At 35.9% G+C, this 20,289-nt stretch overlaps 1 protein-coding gene across 1 annotated transcript in view; it reads left to right on the top strand.

The window, feature by feature from the left end:
• The window catches only part of KDM4C (lysine demethylase 4C), a 303,658-nt gene that overhangs the window by 150,613 nt on the left and 132,756 nt on the right, over nt 1-20,289 (top strand). The window contains exons 8-11 of the mRNA XM_009274270.1: nt 5,863-6,056; nt 8,813-9,051; nt 11,160-11,521; nt 13,899-14,010. Of these exons, the coding sequence (XP_009272545.1) occupies nt 5,863-6,056; nt 8,813-9,051; nt 11,160-11,521; nt 13,899-14,010 (907 nt within the window). The remainder of the gene's footprint in view (nt 1-5,862; nt 6,057-8,812; nt 9,052-11,159; nt 11,522-13,898; nt 14,011-20,289) is intronic.

The raw sequence follows: 20,289 nt of genomic DNA on the forward strand, positions 1-20,289 counted from the left end.
TGGAGGTGACAGTTTATTTTAGCCAGTAAGCAACACTCCAAAATAACAGAAGAAGTTCTTATTCCTCAGCTCATCTACTCATATCAGGTGTATATCTGTCCGTCTTCCCAGAACCCCCTTTAGTCTGCAATATGTGGAGTTCTAATTTGAGTTTTTTCCCAGCTAGTATGTAGGAATACAATTTTCAAATTGATAACCTATCGATTTTCTTTTGAGTTTATTGGGAATAGAGAAGGAACATTTCCTTACTAGGTTTCCTGTTATACTGACTTCTTACCTACAATTTGTTACAAATATCCGTTTGCTGTAATTAATGAGCTAAGGATATATGTAATTGTTCGGTATTGCTGTACTTGGGTCATTTTTTATGCTTGATAGTAGTAAACTTTCTGTAAGTAAATCCATGATAATGACTGTGGAATTTGTGTAATCAAGATGAGGAACGACATGGTAATAGGCCCGTATTAGATATTGCATAAGTACAAGTTATTGTTTATAATGAGAAATATGTATATGTATTATTGCACAGAGTGTTTGTTTTCTTACTTCAGGAGATATTTTAGAATTGGTTAATTCTGGTCTGCAGATGGAGATTAATTTCTTTACGGTAAAATATAACTTCACAGGGTCGGAATCCTTCCATTTTAAAATACAGGAATTACAAGACAGTTTAAGTTAAGGGACAGAAGCCTTCATTTTCTGGATCTGAGGAAATGCAGTCCAAAGGCGCTAAGAAAGGAGACAATGCAGAGCTAAGAGAAGGATGGAGCAAGGGCAGTTGACGCACAGCAGAGGGGTAAAGGCTCCAGGCAAAGTGGATAGGCATCAGGGATGGATGGGGAAGTGAATGTGAGTGAAAGAGGAGAAGAATTTGGGCTAGAAATACAGAGTAAAATCAGAATGAAGAGAAAAAAGTTAATAGCTAATGATTAAATCTTCCAAGGGGTAAGAATAGTGCCAGGAAAGATACCAGTAAAGGATTTATGGTAATAGGACACACAAGGGTAGTATAGTTGTGGAAACTCAAGGAATTATTTTCAAGATATGTTACCCCCCTCCCCCCAAACAAACCCGAAAACCCCCAAACAACCCCCAAACCAGCAGTGAATCTTAAACAATTGTCTCACAGAGATATCCTTTCAACTGTTTTATCTGCACTCAAAAAGGTTGAGCTTTGCTGGCAATGATAGTTCTCACTACATCAAATGTGGCAGTATGTATTGCAACAATCCTGCCTTCCCCCTCCCTCCCCCCTTAAAATTACTGGATAGATAGGTATTGAAACTTGGTAAGTGAGAATGCTGTCCTGTGCACTAATCTGTTACTCTGGATGACAACTTGGATTTAGAGTTCAAGAAGACCTGTAAAATTACCAAACGTATGTAAAGCCCCTTCTCTCTTCTTGCTGTGCATAGAAATATCTTTCTGTCCTCATCTTGTCTCTGGCAAGTTCCTTGGATCATAGACTGATGCCTAGCTTCCATTTTGGATTTCATCAGTTTTCTCATCTGCATGCCTAACTTGTACTTCATTCAGTGGTTTCTGGGTCACATAAACGAAGAAAGAGTATAATCAAAAAGGCGTAACAGGCAGATAAGATAAAGAGAAAGAAGGGTTGAGAGGTGGAACATTTAAGAAAAGATGGGGTTCTTTCAGCTGTGTCCTGTTACACTGTTTGTGTTAACCCAGGTTTCAAAGGAATTGGAGGAAAACAGCCACATTTTTGCAATGGCATCTGATGCTAATGGAATCAGTTCTACATAATATAAATTGAGTCTTTTTTTTTGTGTAGGAATGCGTAGGTCACATTGTGTGTAAGTGTAAAATAAATTGGAAATAGGAATCAAGAAAAAACCCAGATGTTTTGTAATGCACTATTTAAAAATTGGACTATTTTTAAAATATTGCAGACTATTTGCTTATGCATATGTGAATACAAATAATGAATTTATGAGAAATATTTTGTTCTATTATTTACCCAAAACATCGTGGAATGTGTATAAAAAGAACCATAAAAAAGAGTGGTGTGTTGAATTTTTATTTTTGTTGTGTGTGACTGGATGCATCAGAGAAAAGTGAGGATACTCTCTATGACTTACCAAAGGAAGGTTTGCTTTACTGAAGCTTGCACAGATGGCTAACTGACATCAAAGGTTTCTGCAACAGTGCCCACAAGTTGCCAGAAGATCAGTGTGAAAATATATCACTGCCTGATTCCATAGCAAAGAACAGTTATTGTTAACAGGATTTATTAAATCCTGTCCTCTTAACAACAAACAGTGCCTATCAAGCACTTCTTTTGGCCGAGTATCTCTCTCCTAGGTAACTTTCTCATATTTCTCATATTACAAATACATCTCACATTTAGTTATTCCAATTAGTTAAAGTTGCTGAAACATTTTTCTTCCAATTCATTGCTATAAAGGTTTGCAGCAACTAATAAATGTTTTTTTTAATTGCTTACCTCCAAGCTGTATCTTTATGATAGGATAAATAATAATAATAGTAATGGTGATGTTGATGATGTTAATAGTAATATCAAAGAATTGTGAGAGAGTTCTGTTCCCTTAAGTATTCTGATTGTCGTACTAATCTGTGATTGAAGAATATGTATCAGACTAATTCTACTGCATATAGAAAATAATTCTTTCCAATGCAAAGGTTGCGATGTTTGTCTATAGCAACATCAGCTGTATTTTACATGGTGATCCAGCAACTTTGATTTTTCATTTACTTTTAAAAATATTAAAAGATGCTTCCAAAATTATTGTCATCCATGAAAGTATCACTGTATTTTAGTAGACAGTGGCATGTCCCTTTTGTGTCTGTCCCTAGAGGCTTCTTCAACAGAATGACATTTAGTTTTGCTTTCGAGAGAATCTTTCAGTCACTTTTTTGTCTTGGGAGCAGGAAGCCATGTAACTGTCAGCTGCAAGTCAGTCAAATGGAAAATGAAGAAAAACATTGAAAACCATCGCCACCACCACCAAGAAGAACAAAAAATCCTCCAGATTATTTATCAAAGCAACAATTTTTATTTTCTTGGCTCATCTTAGGGAATATGAGTAGAAATGATTTTCAGAACATATCTGCTGTCGTTGTCTGATATGATACTTCTAAATAATTCCACCCTTTAGTGCCTAGAAGCTTGTCTTCTGTATTTTCAGGCAAGCAGTAATACTGTTGAGCATGATGTTTCTCCATTACTTTTTACTCAGAAGTGTATGTTTTTAAAAGTTTTAAAACTTCTAAAAAATTCTATGATATTTTTAATAGCTGCCTGTTTTTTTAAAATCGAAATTCTGTGCCTCATTTAGACATAATTTATTTTGAGTCTTTTCATATATTATTATAATTCCATCATAGCATACATTTTATTTCTTGAGGTATTTTTTTCTTTGATACTTTAATGTTGACTTAAATAATTATTTTCTTCCAAATCAATGGAAATCTTGGTGTCTAACAGCAAAAACAGTAATCTTCTAAATTTTTGCTTTAACAACCATTTCTAATTGGTGGTAGCAACATGGCTTGAATATGAAAGGATTTTGTGTGTAAATGGAGAGAAAATCTAGCGTTGGTTGTCTTTATGTTACAAATTTCATTTTTAAAAGTTAAAACTATTACAGTGGACCATCTATGCACCTTTCCAGTATACAGAGGTATCTTAATTGCTTTTCTGTTACTGTTCATTATGACTGATCAAGGACTCTCTGAATGAGACACGCTATTTCAAATAAGGTTAAGTCTTTTACAGAATGTGTGTATATGTATGTATATACACGTTGTTTGAAAAAGGAAAATTCTAACCATATTATGGGAAAAAACTATCATTAAAGACAACTGCATAAAATTGCAATTTCTATGTTGAATTTTTTTTCTTCTTTCCATTCCATCTCCCATTAGAAGGCAGTGTTATGGATATACAGCATATTGATGTTGACATATTGAAAGGAAAACAAGCGTGTTTAATACATCTTGGATGCATTCTTTTCATTATATTTTTTATGATTTTCAAGAGGAAGAAGGGTGGAATAGAAATGATAGGAGGAAATAGCAGATAAAGAAATTTGCATCCAGCACACAGAAAGCTAGCTAGTGGAAAAGTTGCATTCATCCCCTTGTGTGTTTCAACTTTTCTATGATTAAACACCCTCCTTGTTTAAAAGGGGCGATAAAACTTGCTGTAGCAAACCAGAAAGCCAGGCCATGCATTTACCAGTTTTTTTAATGTATCTCTGTTTACCCAAAAGAAAATACTCAGTTTTGCCCTTTAACAGAGTCATTTAGCTCTAACACTAAGTTCTTTAAAAGTTTTTCCATTTGAGACTATATGTTTTAGCCAGTCAGTTTGCTTTTAATCTGAATAATTGTACTGGGTTTACATGGCAAGATTTTGGTAGTGTAGGGGGCCTGCAGCAGTGGCTTCTGTGAGAAGGGATCAGGAGCTGCCCACATGTCGGGCAGAGCCAGGTCCAGCTGGCTACAAAATGAACCTGCTGCTGCCCAAAGCTGAGCCCATCAGCGACTCTGGTGGCTCCTCTGTGATAGCATATTTAAGAAAGGGTAAAAAAACACTGTGCAGCAGCTGTGAGAGAGAGGAGTGAGGAAAATGTGAGAGAAACCGCCCTGCAGACACCACAGTCAGGAGTGAAGTTGAGCCTGGGAAAAAGGGGGGTGAGGGAAGCTGGTTTTAGTTTTGCTTTTATTTCTCACTATCCTAATCCGTTATTAATTGGCAATAAATTAATTTAATTTCCTCAAGTTGAGTCTGTGGTGGTAGTTGGTCAGTCATCTCCCTCTCCTTACCTCAACGTGTGAGCTTTTTCATCATATTTTCTCCCCGTGTCCTGCTGAGGAGGGGGAATGAGAGAGCAGGTTGGTGGGCACCTGGCAGCCAGCCGAGGTTGACCCACCATGATAGTTTATGTGCCGTAGCCATATTGATTTACTTATTGCAGTCTCTTTGGGAGGTTTATTTTTAACACACTGACTGAGGTTAAACCACGACATAATGTTAACTATTTTGGAGTATTAGGTACAGTAATTTTAGTCTGAAAGTTGTTTCAGCATCTACAGTATTCTAAGTGAAGACTCCTTTGCATTGTCATGATCATCATTAAGAGTTTATTCAAATAAGTCTAAAATATTCCACTCATATGCATAATTTGTAAAGAAAAACAATGCAAAAAATCTTTGGGGGACTAAAATCAGGGACTAGAGCAAAGTTGATGAGGAAAGTACTGCATGAGATTTTAGGGTCTGCATTGCACAGAAGGTCAGATTACATGTTTATAACACACTCTTCTAGACCTTAAACATAATATTCCCCTCTCTTGCCTGTTTCTTCCTCTTTGTAGAAAAACCTGGGCAAGACTGTAACTTTATATGGTACTCGTATGCATTTTGTTTTGAAGAGTTAAAAGCTAGAACTCTATATGCCTGTAAAGACCTTTGGGTCAGGTGGATACTACATGAGTTATTTTTAAAAAGAAAATTGTGATGCCGCTAAAGATAAGTGCAGTCTCTGGATTCAACATGGTATTATGCTTAAAACTATCAAGAACAGCTAATAGAGCAAAAAGAAATGGTATAGTTTCTTTTTGGTCTTAACTTGTAGGAGTTAATCAAACAATGGAGTGTCCATAAGTACCTTTGTGGAATCCTAGTGTGTCACATTTGTTCAGATTGTATCTTCTCTTGAACGATCCTTATCCCCTGAAGAAGTGAGGAAGAGGGAAAAAGGAAAATTTTTATTAGAGTTGGTTTTCACATGTGGGATTTTTATTTTGGACTTTCTTTACTGCGAATTGCAGCATATTCCATTACTTGTCACTTATAAATTCCTGTCTTCTCTTGCAGTGCACATGTAGGAGAGACATGGTGACAATATCCATGGACATCTTTGTGAGGAAGTTTCAACCAGATAGATACCAGCTGTGGAAACAAGGCAAGGATTTATACACCATTGATCATACAAAACCAACTCCTGAATCAACACCTGAAGTAAAGACCTGGCTACAGAGAAGAAAGAAAATAAAGAACTTTCCCAAGTGGTATTTATGTTTCTTTATGCTCCACTTAATTGTCTTCAATATGGTGTCAATTTCCTTTTTATTTCTTTTTTGCCACTTTCTCTGATGTTTTATTTGAATTCATTTACTTTAGACAAAGTTTGTTTTTCTGTTTTCTGTATTAACATGAACTTGGGGATAAGCAAGTCTTTTTTTCAGAGTGACTATGAAAAATTAATTCAACTTATAAGTTATGTGTATAGCTGAAATTAATGAGTATGGAGAGCATCAAAGTGCATTCCAGTGTGGTATTTGGAATCTTTCTTTCGTAGAGATTATTCCATTAAAATTTTCAAGGTGTGGATGGTTGCCATTGTTTCCAGTGACATCTGCAACCAAAAGACAAAGGAGAGGTCTCCTAAGAGTTGAGGTAAAGGTTAAATGGGAAAAACTTATCATGAAGCTGTGGCAGAATCCCAACAGCTATGTGAAGTCTCTAGCAATAGTCTTAGCCCTCACTGCCATCTAACTCCAAGGAGATATCACTGCCTATTTGGCACACTCTCACAGTGCTGCAGCCAAAACCTCTCTGTGTCTACCACAGGTCAATCACAGATCATAATTTGGCATAAGGAAGGCCTAAATCTCAGTTGTTGGTGCTGACACCACTAAGAAAATTAGGAGAAAAAAGTTTCTCAGCTTGTCACTGAAGCTATCAAAGCTTTGACCTATAAAAGCAGTTTCATAGCTGGATCTATTTTCTTGGTGTGCATCATGTTTTTTGTTTGCATTGCACAAACATTTTTTGTACACTAATGCTTTCATGTCTTTATGGATCTTTATGGATTTTCTTCATTATCTAATAAAGATCTACTTAATTTCTAGCCTAGAATTGTGGGTAGTTTTATTGGTATCTACTTACAGCGGAGTGCAGTTTGCTGGCTTAAGATAATACTGAATTTTTTAAGACCTTTTTCCTCCTTCAAATCATTTTACAATACAGTTACTTTTTAAACTTGCTCTTAAACTGAATTTCCTCATTTTCTTTGTAAGTTATTGTATTTCTTGAGGAAAATGATAAGAAAGTCAACCTGTAAAGAAGAGGACCAACTGCCACTGTAGTGGAACATTATAGTTAAGAAATATAACATTGGGTTTGTTATGGGTAAGAATAGTTTGTGGGGTAGAATCAGTTCTTGAAGACAACCAGTGAAGCAGCTGGACAGCCAATTTGTTAGTATATGTATAATATTAACCGGGACACACAGAGAGAGTAATTCTCTTGTTTAGCTAGTTGAATGCCATTTTGCCCTGTAGTAAGTTTGACTGTATGTATTGTACAGCATAACTGCAAGTTCACACTTGGACCAGCAGTGATTCATTTGGTAGTACCCTTATGGGTAGCCAGTTTTAACTAAAAGCAAAGACTTTATAATAATTGTGTTGAAAGTTTTATCATAGGAACACATGGGCTGATTTCATTCACTTAGCTCAGCTAATAAACACAATTCCAATGCTGTTTAATTCTTGAGTTGGCTTTTGTTCAGGCATGGTAACAATGCATATTGCAATGGGAGGATAAAATGTCTATTCAGCTTCATTTCTAGTGTAATGTGTCGATTGAAATTGTCATCATTTTGATTATGGGAATAATACAAGTTCCAGCAGAATGAAAATAGAAATACCATCTTTGGAAATCTTCATGAATATAGTGACAGGGAGAGCTTAACTCTGACATTTATGGCTGAAATACTTTGCTACAATAGAACATCTAATGACTGCATGTAAACAGGAATAATACTTGCTGTTATATTACAATGTGAACTGATGGGCGTCTCATACTTTGGTAAATTTTCTGGAATTTACTATTTTTTAGAGAGGATGTTGAACGATGTACATTGGTGGACATAGGATAAAATGTAAGGGGTAGCAAAATGTTTTTCTGGGGATGTCTGTAGTCTAAGATGCAAGATATTTGTAAAACTCCCAGTTTACCTGCCACAGTTGAGCTTTTATCACTAGTGTGTTACAACTCTTGAAACTTGATGTGTGATGAAGCACATAAAAACCTCCTCACATGTCACATAGTTGAATTTGAAACTGGACTAATCTCCTGTTACGTTTATCCTGAGCACATAAATTACAAACCAGTTTCTGACAGAGGGTGCCATTTCTCCTGCTTTAACCTTTCCCTTCTACTTCTGAGGGTTCAAAAACTTATGCTGAAGCTTTAATTTCAACTTTGTTTTTTACACAGCATTATGAAAGGTATTGCTTGGTATTGTCGCCATTCAAAATATTTGGTGATCAGAATTTTTCCTTCTTTCAGATGGTTGTTGTTTGTGTTAAAATGCATATAAAAACTTCTAAGATATCTAAACAGATCTGATTTTACAAGGTTATTCAGACTAGTGTTTTATTAGCATTGGGGTTTGGAAATACCACCTGATTTTAGTGCAACTGAGAATGTTTTGCCTTCATTACTTTTATAAGGGTTATTCTCTTTCAGGTTCAAAAGAATACTTAATTAAAAAGGTAGTTTGGATGCTGGTTAAGTAATAGTTACTTTTACAGTTTAATAACTTTGTCGTAGAATGGTGATAAAAGATTAGAAGGTTAAATCCAATCAATTGTTAATCTATCACTTAATAAATTGTAAACACTATCTCAATACAAAAAGATGAAAAATTGTCAGTTTTTTACCGGTTTTAGCAGGTGAAAGGGACATATGTATTGGTAGACATTTTATCTTATCCAAGACAGACATTGTATTCTGACAGCAATATCTCTTATAACAGCTTCCAGCACACCAGATCTCGATCTAAAAAGCTTAAAACTCCAGAGGACAAGAGAGTATCTGCTATGGTAGCTGGTGCAGAAATCATAGCGACTGAAGCAGCTACTGATGGCTTCAAGGTCAGTGAAGAACCTGGAAAAAAAGTGAGACTGGTAAACACAGGAGTGCCTTCTGGGGAAGAAGAAAACAGTAGTAGAATGCAGCTGGATCAACATTTATTGGATAATGTCAAGGTTGCAGGTGAGATAAGGACTGATTATGTTTCGCATGTAAGTTGTAGGCTGTTGGTACTCTAATGCCACAAATCAGTGGATGTTAAAGCATAGTATTATCCTAAGTAGCATAGTAAAATACTTACTTATAAAGTTATGCAGAGAAGAATTATATTCAGTAAGAATGAGAAAATGCCAAAATTAATATTCTGAGCTGAGAGTAATATCACCTAAACTGTTTTAATGAAGTGTTTTTTAAAGAGGCAAAAAGGACAAGGTTTTGTAAATTTTATTTCTTCAATAGACTGATAAGTTTTACAGCAAAATTTTTTTGACATGGAAATGATACAGTATGTCTTAACACTTACACAAACAGTACAGAACATATTTGCTTGTAGTATGCTACATGTATTTACATGAAAAAAGCTGCATGTTAGAAGTGGTCTATACTTGTGACCAAAAATACTCTCTTTTGAGATTGCAGATTTTGTGTCACTTCCTGTTGAGCTGTCTGACAACACAAGTTATAAAGGCCTTGTTGAGCCAAAGATTGTTCTTTTTTTCCCCACAACTATTTTATACTAATATACTTGGTCTATTCTGGACTTTATTTCTTCTGTTTCACATTTCATTGTACTTCAGGTGTAGTTTCACATTCCTGTTCAGAAAGGCAAACTGCAGTTTTAACTTCAAGTTTGTGAGCAGTCTCGTTTGGTTTTATATTGATACTGACATTTTATTTGCAAATTGCATATATAGAGTATTTCCCTGATTGTGAATATTAACGGTTATGTTAATTTGGAGATGGTAAGCACCAGGATTGACCCACATAAAGATACCAAAGTGAATATTTGAATGTGGAGTCTTAGAAATTCCTGCATACAAATTAGTTGGTGTTCTGTCAAAGCCTTTCCAGGTCTGTTCTAATGATCTTTTTTTTTTTTTTTAAAGGTGAATTCCTTTACAGCTTCCCCCAACTTTTAATAGAGGTTTGGAGTGTTCATGACCGCTGAGAAACTAGTATTTAGTTAGCAGCCATTCTGTGTTCATTGGCAAGGGAAGGAAAAGCTCTATCCTCTTTCCTTTGTGCTATTAAGGGGTGGTGCCTGGACCTTTGTAGGGAAAAGGACCTTTTTAGAAATGATGGTGGAAGCTCCAGTACTCGTGTTGGAGATGGTCGTTTGTCCTGCATTATGTCTGGCTAGTATGACCGTTATGCTCAGTCGAGGCAGTACTCTTCGTACCCAGAGATTACGTTTTGTTATTGGATGGGCTTTGTATTACTAAATTTTACATTCATTTGGACCCAAAAAGGGAATTTTGTAGAAAAACAAGTTCAAATAACCATTGTAAAGAAAGAATAGAGGGAAGGGACTTTACAGAGACTGTTTTCTTTAATGCCTTGGATGTGCTGCTGAGGCAAAATTCACGGTGATGTGTGCCATGGAGTTCTTCAGGAACATGTTTTTTGGGTGACCTCTCTAACCCATTTTTCTGTCTATCCCATGCAAGCACCAGCAGATAAAGAATTTTAATAAAGTAAAATCCACACAATTTCACCCTTTAGCATCACTGAAATATAAAATTACGCTGATTGTTGAAATATAAAATTATGCTAATTGCTTTTCTTTTTTAGACCGGTGCTGTTGTTTTCAAAATATTCATGGTATCTATCTGAAATATACCTTCCTAATTATAAACCATTAGTCTTTGTTTATTTTCATTTTTAAAACAGGCATAATAGGTATAAATGCAGGGTATAAAGTTCAATATACCAACCTTTTATGTATTTTTTTTTTTCCAACTAGTCAAAGTGCTTGTGGGCTGTCAGAGTAAACAAGCTACATGAATATTGATTATTTTGAATGACACGAAGACCTGTTGTAATTCAAATACAAAATATCGATTAAATGATTAAAAGTATATTTCACACTCCAAACTCAAAACATTTACATTTAATTTATTTTTTGATCAAACCTATACTCCACATTTGTGTATGTCCTTCTACCAAATGCTTTTCTGTATGATTTCTAAATGAGGAACCATGCTTTGAATTTGAATAACTCATATTGTTGTGAAATGAAATACAGTAATATGAAGTGAGATTTATTAACGAATCATATTCTTGATCTATAGGAAGCATCCATTCAGACTCATTTTCGAGCCCTGTTCCTGTACTAGAGAAAACAGAAATGGAAGATGAGGACAGGACAGGTTCCAGTCATTCTCTCTTTACATTTGAAGACTCTGTGGCCCGCATGCCTGCTTCTGATAGCTGTAGAAAAGAAGAGAGTTTGAAATCTAAGAATCAGTCTGTTTCATCCATATCATACCATAAGTCAGAGGGACATGCTTCTGAAGCAGAAAACCAAGATAAAGAAGAAAATGTCTCGATAGAGGATGATGTCAGTGACCTAGAAAGCTGTGGAAGTAGCTTGGAACATGGAGAAGTGCCCGTTGTAAAAAAGGATGAAGAAGATGGCATGGAAACATCCAGTGTATGTGAAACAAATTATATCATTATAGCAATATATTCCTGATTTAATGAAATGTGAATGAATATGTTTCTAATGAGACCTGATATCCATATTAAAGCCCTTAAGAATATGCATGATTTTAATCAGATGCTAATTTGAACATGTTTTGAAGCGTTAAGGCAAAAGTGGGAATTTGGACCCAAAAGCAGAATGTTTCTGAGCTTGCTTGTTGACATATTTTCCCTCTGATTCTAGATACCTAGTAATTTCACTGTATATCTGTGAATCTGAACCGTGAGCAACTATTCTCAAGCTATTCCCACGTTTGCTGCCTGCCACTATGAGCACGGCTATCAGCTTTAATTATTGCTATTGACAAGAAATTGAAATTATCAGAGATGAGTGCTGTATTTGGTATCATGTATTTGTGTTTCAAAAAAATGGCTGTTTTGACTGAGTCTTAAGGAGAGTTAACAGTATGCTGGTAAAATGTCAGCAGAATGGGTTGATTCTGAGAGACTTACTGTCCAAGAACAGAACATATCAGTGTGGAAGCACATGGTAATTTATTTTTGGACTGATGCCCTTCTCAAATGACGAAGTTGATGAAGCAAAGCTGAGGAGCATCTCTGCATCAAGTTAGGTGGAAACAAAGTTTGCTTTCATTCTATTATATTACTCACATAGTTTATGAAATCTTATGGACTTTCTTGCTTTAGTTGAAACTGTATCCGTAGTATTGAAGTTGGAGAAAGTGAATCTTCAAGACATGGCTATAGCAGGATAATAAGACAGTATGATTTCAGGGTCTGAATCTTGCTATTCTTGGATTTTAGAAATGGCCTAAAACATGTAAAGGAAACATTTGAAGGAAAAGATCCCTCTAATAAGAGGAATATTTTTTTTAATTTTTAAATAGTAGGTTTAATAATGTTTTCTCATTGGGGCACCTACAAACTTACAGTCTTTTTTTTACTCTTGCTGTTCTGCTATGAAGGGTGGGCAGCTTTGACTTTGGGAAGCATATCGAAAAATTAAGCCATGGTGGTAGTCACACTAGCTTTCTCACACTCTGAGTAAATTCAATCCCAGTTTGGCAGAGAGAGAGCAGGAAATCCACTGCCATATTGCCAGACTTAGTGGGAAATATATTTTAGAAGCCAAAATAAAATCATGCTGACCCTTTCACAGACATGAACTGTGCGCTAATGATTTTTTTTGCAATGTTGTGAGTTTTAATAATCTTGGCTCCAGCCCTTCCACTGTAATAATAAGGAACACTATAAACAACTCAGTGTTTTAATCATCATGTATTAGAGATTATATTTATCTCCTTCTGTGCCTTTCAGCCATTTATATATGAGGTTTCAGATATTCTCCAGTATAATTGCATACTCTTTCTTTCTCTTTTATTACAAGTGAAGAAGCGTGTTGTACAGATGCAATTAAAAAGTCTGATCTTCTTTCCCTTTTTACTCAGTTGGTAACTTTTTCTAGATTATAAACATGTCCTGTGCTTTAACCACATCTTCCTCCCTCTGCTTATCACAGTAAATATGATGTTGTTTTGTAATTTACTTCGCATTTTATAGTAGTAATTTTCAACCCTCAAGGGCATGTGTGTAACCTGCTAGGTTAGAGTCAAGGCGCTGAGGAGCAGAATGTTGTGGTCCATAGGAATTGTGTGAGAAACTGTCCTTCCCACCCTTCTGCCAGCATGCTTGCCCTTCCTCTGCTCCTGAACCTCCAGATACCATCAGCAGCTGGTTTACTTTGCGATTCCCCCATTGGCACTCAAATCTGGAGTTGTGAAAGCTGTACTTCTAGAGTTTGTAGCGTTGGCTTTAGTTCTTGAAGGTTGGATAACCTCAAGCTGAATGTACATAAGGGTGCTTGGGGGAGGAAAGAATTTCCTCATATCCCAAATCAACATGTTAATCGCGTATCAGGACTCTTAATTTCTTATCTCAACTCCAGATCACTTTTTTACTTCCTCAGGAATTTTGCAGTCTTTCACAAATGAAGTCAGTGGGTTTCTGCCTCATTTTCCCAGCCATGGTTAGTGGCTGTATTGTACTTCTGGTTCTGCAGAATTGTTTGGGCTGTTCTTCCTCTCAAACATCACCTAAGCAAACCAGGATTTATGCTCTGTAATTTGGGAAGGGCTGCAGTAACTTATACCTCAAACCATTTGTGTTTGACAAAGATGGCTTTTTTTTAATTAAAGTATGTATTCTGAATTAGATGAATGTTTTATTGGTGCAGTAAAGGTGCTTCAGGTACCCTGATAGTATTTACAGAGTTGATATCTGTGCTCGTTTACAGAGGAATGTTTTTGTTCATCAAAATTAACTTTGCAGAATTACATACTAAATTTGTTGTGTTTTTTCCTTTTCAGTCAGCGGAAGTTGAAAGAAAAAAAATGTCTAAGAGTTGGCGTCATCCGCTAAATAAACCCCCAGCTAGATCTCCAATGACTCTGGTTAAACAGCAAGCAACTAGTGATGAAGGTGAGTGTACTATTTAACATTTTCTGATGATCTTTTTCTGTCTTTGTAAGACCATATATAGGCATTTGCAAAAACAAGCAAGATGAAATAATTTCTTTCTGCATAGGAAATGTAACCAGTGAGGCCTCTGAATCCACAGACAGGTCATATACTTTTTGCCTGGTTTCACTCAAATTCTTCTAACATTGGATCTGTCTTTGCAAAAAGCTCTGAACAATAAGACATCATTTAAAACAAGTATATTCACCCATCAAATATTCTGTATTAGAACTCACAGCAGTTGTGTTTAAGAACAAGTTAATTGTGTCAACATAGATGAAAGTGACATAAGAATCATTTGAATACAAATCTTAGGTGTAAGCCATAGTCCCCTATACAACTTTAAAGCTACTTTTTCCTTGTTGTCTGTTTTTTGGTAGACATTGGACATTTGGGAGTCAGTGTCTTCAGATACTATAGTTCTCATTCAAGAAAAGCGCTACAGACTTCTGGGTATCATCAAAAGCTCATCAAGAGTCCTTACATATGTCTTGATTTCCAGGTTTTGCTTAGTTTCATATGGAAAGAATGAACATCTCTCTCCCTGTAGCTTTTGTAAATAAATTTTACTCTATTGATTTAAAATAGTCGTTTAAAAGTTGATTTTGATGCATATGTCATCTACATGTCTCGTCTCTCTATGTATGCTTCTAACTGTATCTGAGTAGTGTGCAGGTTTGCAAGTAGTGAATAGTGTGCAAGACATTAAAAGTAAGTACCATATTTTCACAAACATAAAAAGAGGTGGAAAAACATAGTTCTGTTTTTAGACATAATGAAAATAACCTTTGTGTATTAGAAAACAGCAAAAGGTCTCCTCTCTATTTCCCCAGCTGAACAATTCTTGAGAAATTTTCTTAGAGCAGTTTTCTGCTTGCTTTTAAGTGGCACAAAGCAACTGGAAGCAGGGTAAATGGCCTTCCTGGGAATGCGTAAGACTGGGATTCTGATTTGGCATTTAGGTACTTTAAATAATTTTTTTAAATTTTATTTTAATGCTGAGTAGTGACCACGAAATTCCATTGTTTAACTTAATTGCATAAATAAGAAGCATAACGTTAGGCAATCATTTTGAATACGCTTGTCCAGATCTTCACTATAGATTGCAGATATGCATGTTATTGTATACTGTATGGTACCTTCAGGAACTTCAAGCAATAGAGTGAAGTAGAAATTAAGAAAAAGAAGCATGTCCATAAATAACGATGGTAGATGACAGTGATATATAGAACAGAGTTCTGTGCAAAATAAATAAGTAAGTAATTCTGCAGCCATGAAATTTAGTGCTCTGTAACTAGATACCACAGTGGTCAAAAATGTTAACACCATACTCAGAACTTCTCAGATGCTCTTTTTGGGAGCTTACTTGAGTTCTTTAACTAGAGAGCCACCACCTTGTGCAGAAAGGCTACAAGAGCTAAGAAATTTACCCAAGATAGGGATTTGCTTCTCTGAAGTAAATAGAAAAAGTAAATTTGCTTTACCCAGCAATCACATATACAGCCAGCCAAAGTTGATGAATAAAGCTACTTTATTCTATCAAACGTGGCTTGTGAAGCTTATCGAACTGTACATCAAAACTACCCATCAAAATGGAAAACAAATATGTTCCTTTTTCATATTGCCTTAGCATTTTAGTTCTGTAACACGCAGGTTTTTCAGGTACTGTTCTGCAGAATCTCTTTATTTAGCAGAACTGGAGACTGGTCCTCACACTCCCTTAGACACTTTGATACTCTGTGTAGTGCAGAATGGAGCTGGTATCATGTCTGTGCTACAGGTCTGATTCCTACATTGCTGTATGCTTCACTGTTTACCTGCACTTTGTACCTGCATTTTGCTTGGAGTTCTTATTTTATACTTTAAGTGATATAAGAGTCTTGTTGGGCTTCCTGATCTTTTTTTTTCCTCAATTATTACCTCTAGTCAATAGTAGCTGTTTCTTACAGCTACAGATAAACTTTCTTGACTTTAGAGAGAGAGCATGCCTGTTAATTGATTCTTCATCTTGTAACTAAGGAATATTATGCTTTCAGCACCAATTTAGGCATTGTTGAGCTGGGTGCTGTAATTTTAACTGGTCCCTCGTCAATACATCTCCCTCCTTGTTCCAAGCCTAAAATAATTGATTTGTGTCTTCTGTCTCACTAGTTTGGGAAAGCCATATTCTCTCTCTCTCTTTTTTATGTAAGCTGCAGTTTTGCCAGGCATACTTCAATTAGCTGTTAAGCATCTTTCTGAAAATTAGAGACAGCTTAGGCCCATGATCTGTATCATATATGGATATGTTTGGATACCTTGAGGGCTAGACAGAGCATATTTCAGAAAGTGTTACGGTAATTTACACAAAAAGGATGATTAAAATTAAGATTCATCTAGTAAAGTAATTAAAGATTTAAATATGTGGTAGGTTGCAGTGAAATTGCTCTTTTTTAATTAGAGATTATATTCCTTTTGCCCGCTGATGCTTTTTCAATGTTATAGTTAAAACATAGTGTAAAATTCCTTTTTAAGCATGGATTGTGTATGATATAATCTGGCTAGATGATGATGTGATGACACTGGTTTGTTAATCTCAGGGATTCTACTCTTCATTTGCTGTCTTATCCAGTAGTTTGTCAGCTTCCTGGTGTCTTAATTTTATGTGAAAGTAGCAGCATCCCAACAAGAAATCATATACCTTCCAGTCTTTCCTCTTTACATGATGATTGTCCTTCTGGTAGATAAGAGTGTATTTTTGTTAGGAAGCAAAACGTTGTCTTAGAACCATTTCAAGTAGCTGTTAAGTACCTGTCTGCATATTGATTGAAGGAAGTAATTAAGAGTTTTATTGGACATGGCAGTTACTGGTATTTCCTAGCTGGAACTGGAATTTGGTATTATTTTCATGCGTCTGGTTCTCATTGTGATCTAATTTATCAGCATGCTTTTGTGACAACACCAGAAGAGAAACAATAGACTTTGGGTGAACAGAATGTTTACATCAAGACAGAGATTGAAGAACTGCTGAGAGAGACTGGCAAACTGAAGCCTCATTAGCTTTCTTGGCACATGCTGGCATGCGAGTTAAAGATCTGTGGCTAGATTTATGCCAGTCAAAGGAGATTTTTCTGATCGTGTTCAAGAATGTTTTTTGTCAGGTATCAGGGGAGTAATCAGTGTCAATGTACTAATGACTATGTTCCTCTTTATGAAGGTGCTTCATCCATATTCTCGAGTTACCAGAAATGTAATTCAGCATGCATACTTACTCAGTTCTTGTTCTCTCTGTTTTTTGAACAAAAATGATGCCGGTAATGGCTAAGATACGATAGTCTCTTGGTACTGTAATTTTTGAGTTCATCTATTCCTTTACAAGGAGGATTTGTGTATTGATATATTGGTTTATCTTTATATTTTAATTTATCTGGGTCCAGTAAAAACATAAGTGTAAACAAAATGGAGGAAGAAGAAGATATGGGCTAGTGCTGTTACGAAAAATTAAGAAATTGCGGCTTTATAGTTCATCTGCAAATCATGTCACTTCCCACAAGTTGGATAGTCTGTAGCCATTTCTAATATAGAATATTAGAATATAATTTACATTCAAATTAATATATTCAAAGTCCTTCAGATACTAGGGTTCTATTAGGAAGTTTCTGTGAATAGAGGTGATCAGAGGCTGTTAATAATATGAAGGCAGCATTCTTTGACACTGTCAGCCATTTCAGAATCATAATTTTGCAAATAGAATACTATCATATTCGACAGCATGCTTAAATCTGAGCAGAGACTTTCTGGATTCGCTATTAATACAGAGTTCTTTGGCAGAAATTCATTTTTTTGCACAGGATCACTTGGACATTGAGTTTTGTGTTTTCTTTTTATCACTGCATATGCTTCTTTATATGTATGTTTCTTTATGATCTGAATGTTTCTTCTACAGAAAAATGATTTGGTTAATTGTTTCTTTGCAGTCTGTTGGTGTTAAATTTTTTTTTCACTTTCCCTGAAGCCTTTCCCTATGTATGTCTGACTTCTGAGTCTCCCTTATTATGATTGCTTTTGTGGAATTAATGCCTAAAGGACTGAGCAATGAGAAATACTGGGGACAGGGGAATCAATCCCAGAAATTATAGCTCAGGCTGCCAGTTTAGAAAAATAAGTGCAGCAGTACAGTGTAAGCTGTATGTCACACTCAAAATACTAATAATTTTTACGTAATGAACCTTGGTCTTATGCTCAATGCCATATATTAGCTTGTGGTAATATTATTCTTTTGTATTTAATGCAGTTATATTTCTGCTCACTTAAGCAATAAAAAAGCAAATTCAGCAGAAGGAGCAAGCATACTGACTTTGGATGCACATTGATTGGTCCCAGAGATTTCTTTCCAGCAATATTTGGGCACGCAACATTAGAAACTGTTTTTACATTCAAGTTGACTAAAATTTCCCATTGCCCTAAATGATACAATGATAGTGTATAGATTGAATTCAGTATGGGTTTCTTTGTATACAGTTTTTAGTGTTTTAAATATGATTCAGAAGTTCAAAGTAATTTTGCTTTTGTTACTTTGTAAGATAAGGAAACAGAAAGAGAGAAGACTATTGTGAACGGAAGGAGTGGCTTGGACAAGAGTTTGATTAGTGAAAATTGCTAGTTTTACAGCTGCAGTTTTCCTTCCGCTATAACATAAAATAAAGCTTTGGTTTTTACGTTCGCTCTCGGCATCCTGTGGGATGTGCTTGATCTGATACTAGTAGTCAAGCCATATAAGGCTTGTTCAGTAATGTCATGAATAGGTTAAGCATGCTGAAATAGGGCAAAATTACACTTATAGATGCAATTATGATTCTTTTGCTTCAGAGCTTAAAATGCCGGATTCTGCTTAAAGTTTCTTACTTATTTCAGAAAGAAATGTTAACTTTTTTTTTCTGGTGTTCCTTAGGAGGTAGAGAAGAATTTGTTAACCAACTGATAGAGGCATGTTTATTTTTGCCACATTAGTATTATAATTTGCAGTATTGCTTTAACTCCCATACTGTATTCATCTGTTTTTTGAGTGGAGTTTTACTCCTTTAAAAATACTTTGCCCTTGTGTGACTATGAGTTAATCAAGTACAGAATTTGCATTTTTTATACTTCATCATCTAGCATTGGAAGAGACCAGCACTATCTACCACTTGCAATGGTATCACTATGCTAGAAAAATGTGTTTTCTCTCCTTTTCTCTGGTACCTACATTGCTTCTGATTTGTTTAAATTCAATCTTCAAGATCTGATTACCATAATTAATAAAAGGTTCTAGGCATCCTGAAGACTCAAGAAAACTTTAGAAAGTTGTGGTAGAATCTTTAGTAGGTCTTTAGGAAGGGGAGGTATTGAAAGGTCAAATATAAGCTTTTCCTGAATGTCCAGTACTCTTGTCAACCTTGTAAGCTAGCAGCTGATCTCCAGAAATGTCAAGAACTGACAACTCTGATTATTGCCACTGGTGGCTCTTGTCCCTTGACATCTTCCACAAGCAGTGCTTATCTACCTTAGAGTGGACACCTAAAAATGCCAGGATCTAAGAGTAGCCATTATTTTGATTCAAGAGGGGAATACAAACCAGTTCCTCTAGCGTTTAAGTCTCATTTGCTGGACAGTGGTATATGTAGCGATCATTAAGACTCATTGTCCTCTAGATGAACCTTACAACTCTAACTGCACAGCTTTCTTAGCTTTAAAATATAATATTTTACCTCTTAAAGGAGTGGATAGAACTGCAGTCTTGGCTACAGAGGCATGTAGTTCCTCATTATCAAGTGTGCTGAAATAAAAATGGATTTCCTGCTGCATTACTGCAGCCTCTCAATAGCCTTCTGAAGGGTAGCTATGGAGTCGGTAGGCAAACTGGATATGACGTTTGCCAAGGAGACGGATGTCTCTTCTGTAAGATTATCTTCTGGAGTTGAGCTTCTGTTTCTATAATTATGGTCCAAAGAGAAACGTAGAAAATGTATGACTTGCATTTAACGAGGATTAGTTCCCTGAGATATTGATACAGAGGATTGCCTAATAAATTATCCTAGCGTCGTGGTTTAACCTCAGCCAGCAACCCAAATAATGCACCCGTGGGTTTCACCCGCAGCAAGAAACAAAGCTCCACCCAGCCGCTCACTCACTCCCCTCCCAACCTTGTGCACGCCCAGCCTCCTCGCTGGTGGGGTGGTGCGAGAAGCAGAAAAGGCCTTGACTCTGTGTAAGCCCTGCTCA

Source organism: Aptenodytes forsteri, unplaced genomic scaffold, assembly GCF_000699145.1.
Source record: "Aptenodytes forsteri isolate BGI_AS27 unplaced genomic scaffold, ASM69914v1 Scaffold46, whole genome shotgun sequence".
In the NCBI taxonomy this organism is placed as follows: domain Eukaryota; kingdom Metazoa; phylum Chordata; class Aves; order Sphenisciformes; family Spheniscidae; genus Aptenodytes; species Aptenodytes forsteri.